We start from the raw sequence: 13,473 nt of genomic DNA on the forward strand, positions 1-13,473 counted from the left end.
ACGCGAATGGAACTTTGAACGCTTTTGGCGAACCGAACCGTACAGAGTGTTTTATAACGCCCGTGCATGATTTTATGGCCACAAGACAGAGAAATAATAAGAATTGTCCGTGTATATTAATGTGGTTCTTGACCCTGTTTTTACGAAGCATACCTCTATATTTAGCGAAGCTATTAAGTTTGATTATAAAGTGGTTACTTTGCATTTGTATACAGGACGAACGTCGTAAATGATGATTCTTAAACTTACGGTAACTTAGCAACGAAAGCATAAAACACAAGCGGTTTATCTATTTCGAAGTTTTGGTAGGTCACGCTGATAGTACTCTTCGGGATTAATTAAAGTTTTATTTCAAGGAATTTCTTAAAAGAGGACGAAACGCATTACAACTTAAATAGTACTCTAAATTCTGTTTCACAGATTTTTTAAATGTGCAGATAAATACTGGTGCAAGGTACATCTTCTATCCTGAAGTGATCTGTGAAACGCTATAACGTAAACTTTATTAACCCTCCAGTACGGACGCCTGGGTGTTTTACACCGATAAAAATTTTAAATATCAATAACTTACCAATTCACAGTCCCACTAGTGTCTTATATTTAATAGCTGCATTTTTATACCAGTTATTTGCTACGATGTTGTAGCAACTTATGTGCTGGATATTTATTTTTCATGTCGGCGTATAAACACCAAATAATTCCAATATTGGACAATCAAAATCCTCATAACATACATCATTTAAATATTTTAAGCGATTGCAAACTTATCCAAGTATAGAGTGAATTTTTCTGTTATTCTCAACAATATGAGCAACTGTAACTTTAGGGGGTAAAACAATTACTAAATTGAAATCTATCAAGCTTCATTTAGCTAATCAAATATATATATTTAATCATAATCTCAGGGCGGCAAAATTGTAATTACTAATTTACAGGTTTGTAAAATGTCCCATCGCGAAATTGCTCGTATTTCGTGTAAGAATTTGAAAAAACGAACACCGCGCGAGGGTAGGATCGTTGGCGTACGATTTGGAAAAAATTGTAGGGGAAACGGCGTCGCGACGCCACCGAGCGGTGCTGCCACGACGCGAAGCGGCCGCCGGGCGCGATATCGCGTCGCCGGCAGCGAACGCGGGCTCGGTACTCGTCGGCCGCGGTCGGGTCCTCTCGCGTACAGTTATGGCAAGGGAACGTCAGTCACTCTTCGGCGCTCGCGCGGAAGAGTTTGTACGCATTAACGGTTAGGGATATCGTCGCTCCCTGCGGAGTGTTAAGTATCTCGTCGGTGTTCCTTCGCCGTTCGTCGTCTGCGACGTGTATCTAACCCGATCGTGGTGACCTGCGCGATTTAAACGGTGACGCGACACCGTGTATGGAAGTGTCGCGGGAAAAAAGCCGGTGGGTGACTGCCGAGCCGCGTGTGTCCTAACCAAGTGAATGTACATACACGAGTTATCGTCGTGAGCGAACGGTTGTCACGAGGGGGTTAGTGGAAGCATTCGGGCAGATCGCTACAGTGATACGCGTCAGGCCGCTGTTTCGGCTCGACGTCGAAGAAGCAAACTGAGCGAAGAGGTACGGAGAGATCGAAGAATACGGTGCGAGCGAAACGGAGAGGAAGATCAAAAGGGTGGAATGCGCGTAGCCGAATGAATCGAACAGATAACGGTTCCCGACTCGTGCCGGCGTTTTGACGTTTCGTATTCGTGGTTACGAAGGGTTTTCTCGATCGTCACCGTACCACGTATGATGGATGCTGTCGCGCGTGTCTCGTGTACGCGACGCTATCAAGAACAGACAGAGCGTCGAGTCGCACAAGCAACGGCGTTCCAGTGAGTTTTTCCGTTTACCGTGCCGTGCCGTGTCGTCGGTGCAGTGCCCGCGTGCTTTTTCAACGATTGTACTAGCGCCGGGGCGATAGGCAACAGTAAAACGCCGGTAGCGCTGCTACGAGCGAGAAAGAGAGATTACTCTCACGGTTCGAACCAACGGTTGAGTGGTGTTTGTGCGCGCGCGGAAAAAGGAAGCGGTTAGCCGGGTCCCTCTCTCGTTCCTCCGCGTACAGAGTTACCCGTGAGTCGTTCCCTTCTCGCTCCGCTGCCGGTCTCCTCTCGGTCATCCTGCCACGGTGACGTCGTGGCCGTCGGTGCTTCTTCGATGATAAGCACGTGTGCGTGCCACTACCTGCTGCGTGTACGTGCGTGCGTTAGAGTCGCGAGCCGCGTATCGGCGTGCAGTTAGTGACCGGCGCTGCGTTACCATTTAAATCTACGTATACGAAAGTACCATCGCCGGTACAGTTTTTATTTTGGTTTGTTCCTCGTTCTGGTTGGTTTATTTGGTTCGACGTCGTTCCTTTATTTTGTGTCGAGATCGATCAGTTACGAACGGATCACCGCCGTAAACATGGATATCCTGCCGAGTGGGAACATATTTAGGGAGTTGCAAGACATACACGACACCGGATACTTTTCGGCCCAGCCGTCGCTCGAGGATCATTGGCAACAGGTAAAGAACACGATGCATTTACTTTCTATCGTGGTGTGTTCCGTGCCGCGTAGCGGGCAGACGCTGTTTTCTCCTCTTTCGTTCGGGGACGCGATGGAATGTTAAGTCGGAAAGAGAGAAGCTTCGCGTCTCGTGTTACGGGCGTGCTTACCCGGAGAAGTTCGAACGGCGACCGTGAATTTCGAACGCGGATAGGCGCTACTCCGTAACCTCGACCGCCATATTTGAATCTCTAACGGTCAACGTAGTAATCCGTGTCGGGTACACCGTCGAGTTCACTGGCGCGTACAAACGAAAGTATTCGTGCCTGGTCTCTGCCAAAGAGGCAGTAAATTATCGTGAGAATTTCGTCGAACACGTTTAGAGGATAGCTTTGTCCAGATATTCGATGAATGTTGTTTGCTATTATGGATCGCGATGTTTGTTCGGATTTTTCGTGCTCCGTTCGAATCGATTATCGACGTTCAACGAACTATTACGACGGGACGACCTTGAGCCAAGGTATTAGATCGGTGTGTACGTTCAGTGACGCGGCCGAGCGTATTGTAGACGGCGCGTCCTGTTTGTTTACGAGTGTGCAATGACCTTCCAGTGGCCGGGGAAGGCAGGAGGGACGTACTTGTTCCCCATTCAATATCTCAGCCGGAGTACAACAGTTTCCACGCTTCGTTAAAATGGCACGAGTGACGTCACAGGTTGCACCGTGCGCCCGCGTAGCGTCAGGCTAACGGTTTATTATCGCGATCGCGAGGACTCCGTGAAATTAGCAGTTTGTCTTCTCTTTAATTAAACCTTCACGCACGGAACGTATACCTTACGAACATAAGCAGTTTCATTATTTCGAAGCGCTTCGTGAAAGTAATCTTGAAGCAGTGAAAACAATAAGAATATACCGAATAGTCTAACATACTCGATTCCACTAGAAAAAGTAATTTGAAAATGTAGAATAGATATTTTGATTTTTCCTATTATGTGTAAAATGACATTTTAGATAACTAATTTTGTACTCCATTTTTAATACACTTTAAAAACGCTTAAGAAATATATTATTATAGTTATATAATAATTAGAAATATATTATTGTTAGAACGATAGTAATGTAAATAATGCATCAGTTAACGTATGTTGTAGTTACATTTTGACGCTAATATATGTGTATTATTTTTGGAGTTCGATTCGTCTTATAATTTCCTCCGATCTTATAAATAACCATGGAATTTGCACATGTTAAATTTGCTTTCAGCCCAAAATATAACAGTATACCATAATTCTGAAAACTCAGGAATAACTTCTTCAGCGAATACTGACCTATTTTCTTCCTTCTATTAACTACAGTTAGATTTTATTCTGATAACGTGACTATTACACAAGTATATTTCCTAGTAATTTTCGAACTGCTTCGTTAGAAATAGTTTCCTCCTAGTCAAGACCCAACAAAATTGCATTTATTCCTAAAGCACTTATTTTAAAGTATTCTTTAATATTACGTTCCTTTTTCGAATTAACAGGAAACTTTGTAGTTTCTTACGAAGCTCTTAAAAAGTGGCTTCGTCTTAATGGCAATATATCGGTAAAACTGTTACTAATAATTCCTGATAAAATATTGATACCTCGTCGATAAGTTTCGACTTATCGTTAACATCGTTTAGATATGGATAATGCAAGTACACAGAAACTGAATTAACGTACACTTTGTCGCTTAAATGTTCCTCAACTCGGCCATTCAGTGCTGTTTTATTCATCCGATATTATATGACTTAAACGTCTCGGCTTATATTCGAGTTCTTTTTAAAAGTCATAAGTCAGTTTCATACGTGTAAACAAAGTTAAAAGTAAGAGATCTCCAGAAACTATTTTATTAGTTTTAATTTACTTTACATGTATGTACCATTTTATTACTATCTACGGACTCATAAAGAGAGTACGAATACGAGCGGAAACATTAAAATTATCGTATATCAGGTAAATATAAGAGAATAAATAATTAATACACTATCGTTTGCTATATAACAGGGTTAATAAAAAATACTCTTGTTTCTAAGAAGAATATTTAAAGTACATTGTACAATAAACTGAACTGTGACTATTTCTTTTCGTTTGAGTTTGATACAGTATCAACATATTTTAGTTTCTCAGTGGCAAAGAATTCACTTTGCTTTCAAAAATAAACATTCTCTGACAACAGGAATTGCTGATGTACGCAATTGAGAATTCGAAATACCTATCTGCTAAAAGTCGACAGGTTTCGATATGTATTTCTTAGCAAAATTTAATAGTTTATGTTTCTATTAACAACACTTACAAGTGGCTTTCATCTGGCCGTTGTAGGAATGTTTTTTAAATACTCTTTGATAAAACTGTTCTTCTGATGCGTTCAAGATCTTTTCTCTATCATTATAGCACTTATTTTTTTTGTCCATTTTACGTTGATACGGAATTATAATATTGTCGTTGGCAGCATCATTGTATCTATAAATATTCATAAGTTAGTCAGGCCTTGGAAATATTAAAATTTTCATGGAAATCGATGTATTGGAACATCGAGGCCGGAAAGCTAATTACAAAGGTACTTAAGAACGTCGAGAAAGTGCCACGATAGTTTCTTTCAATCGTGTCTTCTGTATCGTCAGATTTTATCGATCGCTTACGTAATGCGTTTCAATTATCGTTCGTTTAATTACCGACGGCGTATCTGATCGTCAGCCTGCGAGCGAAATTTATGGCGAAGAAATCTCGGTTTGTCGCTTGGCACTCGACATTTGACCTGCGCAACATTGTTGGGTCGGGTTTAGTTTGGCGCTGTGCCTAATTGAACGTCTCGAAGGGTTTACAGTGGAAAACCGCCTGGCACTTTGCTCGCTTTCTCCTCTTTCCCGTTAATTACCCGCACGATCGACTGTTTTTATTATCGGTCAAGAAATACATCGCGTTAGAGCCTGGCCAGGCTACGTAGTCTTGTTTCAAGATCGTTCGAATCCACGCTTGTTGTCAATTACGATCTTTCTAATTGCATTAATTTGCTCCGTCGATACTTTAACCGTGATTTATGTCCTTATAAAATTCACGGAAGTAGCGTATATTTCGAACGAAAGTTCTCCGACGTCCAACGTTGAATGATTTCGCGTTTAGAGATTGATTGATCGTGATATAGCAAAATTATGGAAATGAAACAAGTATCAGAAATAAAAAATGTAATGTATGGTTATCTTGTCAGTTTTATTGGTAAATGAAGATCCGAATCTTATAATACTTTTGACTCAGTTCAATATCTTGATATTCCAATCGTTCGTATTTGCGTTTTTGTAATGGCTAAAATATTTTTAAATAACAATGGTGAGACCATATTATTATTTAAATTTTATTATCGTGTTCCAAAAAATATTGCGCGTTTCAAAACTTTAATTTACTAAGCGATAACTACACGAAAAGTGATAACTTCGAACATGACGATACGTGATCATTATTCTGAAACCATCTGCATTCCTCCGCAATACCATACTGGTTCTTTGGATGCGAAAAATTCCATACATTCGCGTTTAATGTCGTCATCACCGTTGAATCACCTCTTGCTCGAAAAGTGCACCATTCTTCGGAATAGGTGATCCAAAGTAGGGACTATGGACTGGGTGAATTATAGTCTTAATTACATATTTTAGTTTCCAATAATGTTGCAAAAGAGATGAAAGATTAATTTTGTTGCGATCTAAAAATAAACGAAACAGACAATGGAAAAAAGATAAATAAATTCCGATCTGTTGTTTGCTCGATAAAAATTACAATCTGAATTATGCATTCAAATCGTGTTTCGCGTTGAACGAATTAAAACTGTGAATTGTTAAATCCCGTAAACGTTGCGATACAGTGTTTTCATTAGTCTAATCTGTTATTCTAAAACAAGTTCATCTAATTTCTCAATTAAAATTTTGTCGTTCTCTGTTTTATTTTTGTTTAATCCCCGTACAGTACATTTAAGATTATTTTAATTTAACTAAAGGTGTTTCTCAGTATTTTTTGTTCAAGTATAAGTGAAAGTCAACTCGAAAGTGATAGAAGGTAGAGAAATATCTTATCTTGAATAGCTCTGCATCGTTAACTATTGTCAAATACGTGAAATTCTTTAAATATTCCAACAAATGAGTCACGACTGGGGGCATTATTAATGTTATTCGCAAGATAAGTTTGAGAATAATTAATTATATTAGAGACAAGATTTAATATTTTGTATAGAAAAATGGCACGAAAAACCAAACCATTCATTGTTCTAGTAAAATAATAAGTCGAGTGTCTGAAACGCAATATTTTTTGGAACAGCATAATATAAAACAAAACGCCAATATATTTTGAACGTAAATGGTTTATTTTCGTTTTGTGCAAGCAAAGATAGTGGTAGATAAAAAGTACTATTTTCGCGAACAGTCTGGTTACCATTTCGTAAGTTACACGATGATGTACATCGACAGCGTCATTCGATAGGCGAACAGATGGTCGGGTCGCATCGCAACGCGACAGCGTTGGTCGCGTGACCGATAATGCGATTCGACAGGTGCTCTGTTGTATATTCTTGTATTCTGAACTTTACACGATCCCGTTTCGCCAGCAATTATCGTCATTGGCGAGGAAACGAGCGTTTGATGCGCCGTGCCATCAAAACCGATGTAACTCGGTCGATTTTCGGCGCGAACAGCGGACGAGGAATTTCGTCCGATTATGCACGCGACAGGCGTGCGTAAAAATTCGTATTCACAGCGTTTCGGGGCACACGTCTACGTTTTGCATACAAAACCAATCGGAACTTCGTGACGAATTGATCGGACTCGCGAGTATTTAAATGTGTCACATTAGTAAAAAGGTTTACTCTTGTACGAATATCAAAATGCGTTCGTTTCTTTTTTTAATAATAAAATAGATAATACATTAACCACGAACACGTTTCTGTCTTCTTCGGTACAAAGTATTACGTATATATCTAAATTAAAATAAAACTTAATTATGTGTACAAAAGTTTACGATCGCTACGAGCACATAGACCTGTGGCAACGACTCGCATCGATAAAATATTAATAATTCTTTGAACGTAAAATGCAATATTTGTACTCCCCAGGCATACTCATTTACATTTTCTATCTTTTCATTCATTACATTCTGCTTTGTTTTGTTGTACGATCAAAATGTGTGCTTGCATTTGAAGATACAGTTAGTGCATTAATTACGATTTATTCCCTGGCATATGCGTTACTTCGAAACGATGGATGGTGTTATTTCAGTAAGAAGCGACGTGCAAATTAGGACACGCCGTCGATCTGTTTGCGATGTTCGAGTCGTACAAACACAGCGATTCTTAGAAGACAGTCCATTAATATGGATAATTACAATAATTATTGCGACGGGACGGTAACTAGTCGGAAAAAGAGCCGACGATGAAAATAACGAGTGTAAAACGCCGGGCGACCTTGCTGAAGTTTCCTTTCATCCAACACCTGATGCAATTACTGAAATACGCCCCACGTATCGAGACACGATTAATTATGCATTCTTGATACGCTAAGCGGATCCAGGAACACGTAATGTACAGTTTTCCCGCGCGTTGGATCGGCTCCCGGTGTCCCCTACTCCGTTTCTTGCCAGTCATCGAACGCGAAAATAACTTTTTTTTCGCAAATAATTGAGCGCGACGAAATAATTGAATGGCTCGCGGCTCGTGTCCATCGCGCGTATAAATATTTTTGCGGCTGTGTTTTTTCTCGCACGATTACCGCGCGATACGATATCGTTTCGAACGAAAATTTCATTCTTGCCCGGAGAACGGAGTGATTTTGTTCGTCGGTATTCTCCATTGAATTTTTTACCGTTTTCAAACTGAATACTTTCGGTCGCGCGATTTCCGTCGATTTATCTCGCTCTAAGAACCGAAGATGGGCCAAATTCGAGTAACGAACGATTGATAAATAAGTATTTTGTTACTCCTGTAATAATTGTGTAGAGAATATTGACAGTCTCAGAAACTTTCAATTTTCCCTTCGTATTACGTTAATGTATACTATACTTAATGTATAATGTGATGTGTATACATGGTGCTCGGCCAGCCCTGGGGAAAATTTTAATGGGAGATTCTAGAGACCAAAATAAGACGAAAATCAAGAATATCAATTTGTTGATCGAGGCTTCGTTAAAAAGTTATCAAAAAATTGCAAATCATTCACGGAAAAATTATTTTCGGTTGTGGGGGTCAATTACAGTCATTTTTGGTGAATAGACATAGCCCCGAAATTCTATATACTTTCAAGAAAAAAATTCTTTACCGAAAATATACTGTACAGCCGGAAATGTTTCTATAACTTTTTAACGAAGCCTCAATCAACAAATTAGTATCCTTGATTTTCGTCTTATTTTGGCCTCTAGAATCTCCCATTCAAATTTTTCCCAGGGGTGGCCGAACTCTCAGAGTTTAAAGAAAGATTGAATGTTTGCATAAGAACCAAGATATAGGAATACGATAGTTAGGGGTTTAGACGAATTTGCATATCTAGTCAGTCCCTTCAGAAAGAGAATATACTTCCATGTAAAATAACAATGATCGAACAGTGAGAGTTCTATCGAAGTTGTTTATATCCATAATCCTAATAGCTTCGAATTTGCTATCGCTGCGGAGCTTGAAATTTTCGCACGTGTTCCGGGGGGCTTGTTTACCGATTTGTACGCAAAATCACCGCCCTTATAACGATGTTGTGCTCCGGCTCTCCGCGTTTTACGACCACGAGCGAAACTCGCGTAAAAGCTTCGATGATCCCCGACGGCAAGAACGCCGCGACGCGCGACACCGCGATGCGAAACTTCGCGCGCATGAATTATACGCTCGTGACAGTCGCAGCAGCATCGGTGAATATTTTTGTTTTCTCCTTATACACGAGTTGGCGCTTCCACTTCACGTCGCGTATTACGACACACTCGGCCCGCCGCGATATTTTATGGCGTGTGTATCGGCACACGGACGTTTCACAATCCCCGCGGTTGTCGCGTGTATTTGCCCGACAATCTCGCTCTCCTTTTCCGTTTCTCGTCGCGGGTTCGCGCTCGCTTATCTATCGAGAATTTCGTGAGAGTTTCTTTTGCACGACTTTCACCCGGACGTGTATTTCTTCCCCCGTCGCGAGCTTCGAATTTTATAGACGAGCACATAAATAACCGACCACCTGAACGCCCGGGTACTCGATCGAGATTGAAAATTCGCTGTAACCGCGACGCCGTTTTCACCGTTTCTTCGGGGATCCGAGCGATCCGATGCAAACATCGTTGTTCGTGTCTTAGGCAGTGCTCGAGTCTTTGTTTTTCATTTAAACAATTCTTAGTTTCGTCCAGATCATTTTGCGCTACATCGTACGCAAGGAACAATGGTAGAAATTTCTTTGATATGTCTCTACGAGCCTTGAGGAATTATGTGTCGTTGTCTCTTTTAAATGGTAATTCGTTAGCAAAATAATTTTTAGATAAATCAGAACAATCGTATATAAACATATTCGAAAAATGGTAGAATTGTTCATCGACTCCACTCAATAATAGCATCCAGTCTACTTTTCATTCTGTTCAGTAACGCCTATACAAAATATTTTACTATGCTCGAACAGCATCGAATAGCAGTACTTGGGTCTTGACTAAATAGCGTTAAGATGATGATATCAATTTGAAAATTGCCGCAGTTAGTAGACCAAAATGTTGAAATAAAAAAATAGCGAATTTACTGGACAACCTAACAGTCAATGTAAAACGACCCTTCATTACCTGCAGTATACAAACGTATAATAAATCTATAATAATCGTGAGTATTGTAATACTGGATTCGATCGAGTAGTCAGTATTGTAAACAGTAATGATGGCTGCATATTTTATCAAGCGCTTTTAATAGACTTCGAAGCGCAATAAACTGGTGTTTTTACTTTTGATATTCTAGTATGTCGTAGAATAGATTATCCAGCGTTATTGGTCTACGGTTAAATAAAATTTACGATCAGTAATAATGCTAGCCATACAATAGGTAATAAAATAGTAACAGGTTTAAGGCAAGTATTGTAGAGCAGTTTAAGCATGGTTAGAGGTGTCCTCAAATTCAGCATTAAAACAAGCAATTGAATTATGGTAGTTATTTTCGTGTTCGTATCTACATGTGCTTTCTCGACTCTACATAAGTTTTAATTAATCGTAAATCGTTTGTACAAAATTGCACAAGCAGAATTCATAACATCCGTTATTTCTAAAGGGAGATGTATGATACGACGATCGATGAATTTTTTAAAACGCGGAGATTATGTTTAGTTGAAGTGCAATTCGTGTTAAAGCTTGAGTGTCTTGAACATCCTGTAAAAGATTGTAGTCAAGTTTTATTTTGTATTGATACGCAATACCAAGAAAGTCACTTTAAACATAAAATTATTATAGTTTTAACTGTTCAATTGTCTCAGATAAAATGTTTTATCTGAATGTCAAGTATTTTTGTGTGGAATATAAAATAAATTATTGTTTGGATATTCGTAAATAAATCAGCATCGATCAGTTGCATTCATCTACTAGTTTTACTTCGACGTTTTTTCGAACATTTAAGTGAATTACAGGACATTCCAATGAAGTGACTGACTGTTACCTACCCTATCCTGCTAAAAAAAGCTACGATCGAAACACGTAACGATTATTAAAAACGTTTCCTCGTACGACGAATAGTTTCCGATGAGCTGTCGATCATCGAGTTTCGGTGACTCATCTCGTGTAATTCCTACTAGCATCCATTATTCAACAGTAGCAGATAAAATATCCAGTATACTCTAAGTTAAGCGAATAAAAATATCAATTAATTACGTATTTACTTTCCATTTAGCGATTTATGATTTATGATGTAAACAGTTATTTGAAGAACATTGTAAACGATATTTCGAATTAATCGAATGGAGGACTTCTGGAATTTTTTTAAAAGCATTACAAAATCATAAGACGAAGCCGTTTTACGACCAATTTCCGTTTTAAATATTACGAGTAAGGAATTCGTAAGTACGAGTACTCGTAAATTGTTTTGTTCTCTATGGAATGTGATATACGATAAACATCACGCCATTGTTACGGGTAGACGGTAGCTTCAAATCTTACATTGTATTTATCTGACCCTATAGATCAAGAGTATTATGCCAATATTATTGATACTTATTTTTGAAAGGTATTTGACGAAGTCAATCATACAATTTTTATATTGATATTTTCTTTAACATCTCGTACTGATAATTAATTTTTTTAATTCTTTAGTAAATACTCTTCATAATCAAATTTTTATTTAGACCCCTTATCACGAATAATATTTAGTAACGATATTTTTAAGACGTTCACCAGAAGCAAGTATTATTTGCTAACGATTTAAAAATATTTAATAAAATAACAGTGGAATCTAACTCACTAGGTTTATTATCAGATCTTATCAGGTTTCAACGTTCCGTGTAACGATAATTTAAAATCCTTAAACATAGATAAATGTTATGCCACGTGATTTTCATGCGTTAAGTCACCTTAAATTTTTCCATACGAAGTAAATAACGCTGTTTTCACAATCTAAAATGAAATTTGTACCGTGGTATCTCGATTGATTCATCGCCATATTTCTTTGACGATTGCAATTCAACTCGAAATAACAATTCATTAAATTAAATAAACATTTACATACTAGTCACACTTTATTTTTTTACGTTTCCAAAATGCTCACTCTCAAAGAGTTAATATACGAATATGGGAAATTCTGTTATACTTTAATATTTTTCATGTATTATTTCTTTTTGTGTATTGAAACAACCCCCTTCATAATAATAGTAATAATAATAATAATAATTCACATTCCCATAAAAGAGACGAACGATCAGATCTGCCGATGTCACCGAATCACAGCAATGGGGAAACGGTAGTTTGTATTTATTTTGCGGTTATCGTTGAAAAACAAAATTCAAAAACCTCCGAACGCTTTTTTCTCCCGTTAAAAACGGGTGAAATCCTCGGGCAGAGTGAAACGATACGTGGAGGCGGTTTCGTTCGGTAAACAGTAGAGTTTTTCGAATATATTTTCCGCTTGTACCGGGATTTGCGAATCGTCGTGCGCAGTTGAGCGATATACTGCGTGTATCCTAACATATGGAACCTACTTCAGTTATTCATTCGAAGCATAAAAATAATGGAGAAACTTCACATAAACATGGGCTCCATTTGATCTCCTTTTCGAGTCATAGTCATTTTTATACTTCAGTAATGTGCAGTTGCTCGTCTTCATAGACAGTGATCGAAATGGTTATCTTTGGCTCAAATATAAGTCACCCTTTAATAGATCTTGCCTTAATCTTTCAAATATTCCAGATACTTCGTCTAATTTACTGTTGAATAAATAAATGCTTTTAAACGGCTCCAGGAATTGAAATCTAATTAAATATTTCGTCTACTTATTAATCTAGTGGAACTTTCAATAATTATTAAACATTATTAAAATTTCAATTGGAGAAGTTATTTTCAATATTATTCTACGTTAATTAGCTTGGATCAACTTGCGCATATTGTAGGCATGACAAACACCTTTATTCCCTTATAATTGAGTATTATAAATAGACGACCGAAAACACAATCAACCCGCGGACAGAAATTTTAGAGCACAAATGTTAGAGAAACTCAGGTAAATAAAGTATATGTAATTACCTTATTCGATATATCAATTTCATTTAAGATAATAATTGAAATATACGTTATAACAAACAGAAGAATGTTCTCGGTTATATATTTAACCCTCTTCGACGTACCTAAATAATTAATTAAATTGTTAAAATTTATATTTACGCTGCATCGGAGTCTTTCCTTTTTTTCGAAAATATAATACTCATAACGAATTGTACAATTAGCCAGGGAATCAAAAAAATTGCCAAGGGAGGGTTGAAAAGCCTAAAAAACGAAGCGTTGAAC

General features: G+C 38.2%; 1 protein-coding gene across 2 annotated transcripts in view; it reads left to right on the plus strand.

Moving 5' to 3' along the window:
• The first annotated feature begins 1,218 nt into the window (after positions 1-1,218).
• LOC143342599 (Krueppel-like factor 6) overlaps positions 1,219-13,473 on the plus strand; it is a 453,138-nt gene continuing 440,883 nt past the window's right edge. For both annotated transcript variants that reach the window (XM_076766656.1, XM_076766658.1), the window contains exon 1: positions 1,219-2,508. In XM_076766656.1, the coding sequence (XP_076622771.1) occupies positions 2,407-2,508 (102 nt within the window). In that variant the 5' untranslated portion in view covers positions 1,219-2,406. The remainder of the gene's footprint in view (positions 2,509-13,473) is intronic.

This window comes from Colletes latitarsis, chromosome 6, assembly GCF_051014445.1.
Source record: "Colletes latitarsis isolate SP2378_abdomen chromosome 6, iyColLati1, whole genome shotgun sequence".
Taxonomy (NCBI): Eukaryota; Metazoa; Arthropoda; class Insecta; order Hymenoptera; family Colletidae; genus Colletes; species Colletes latitarsis.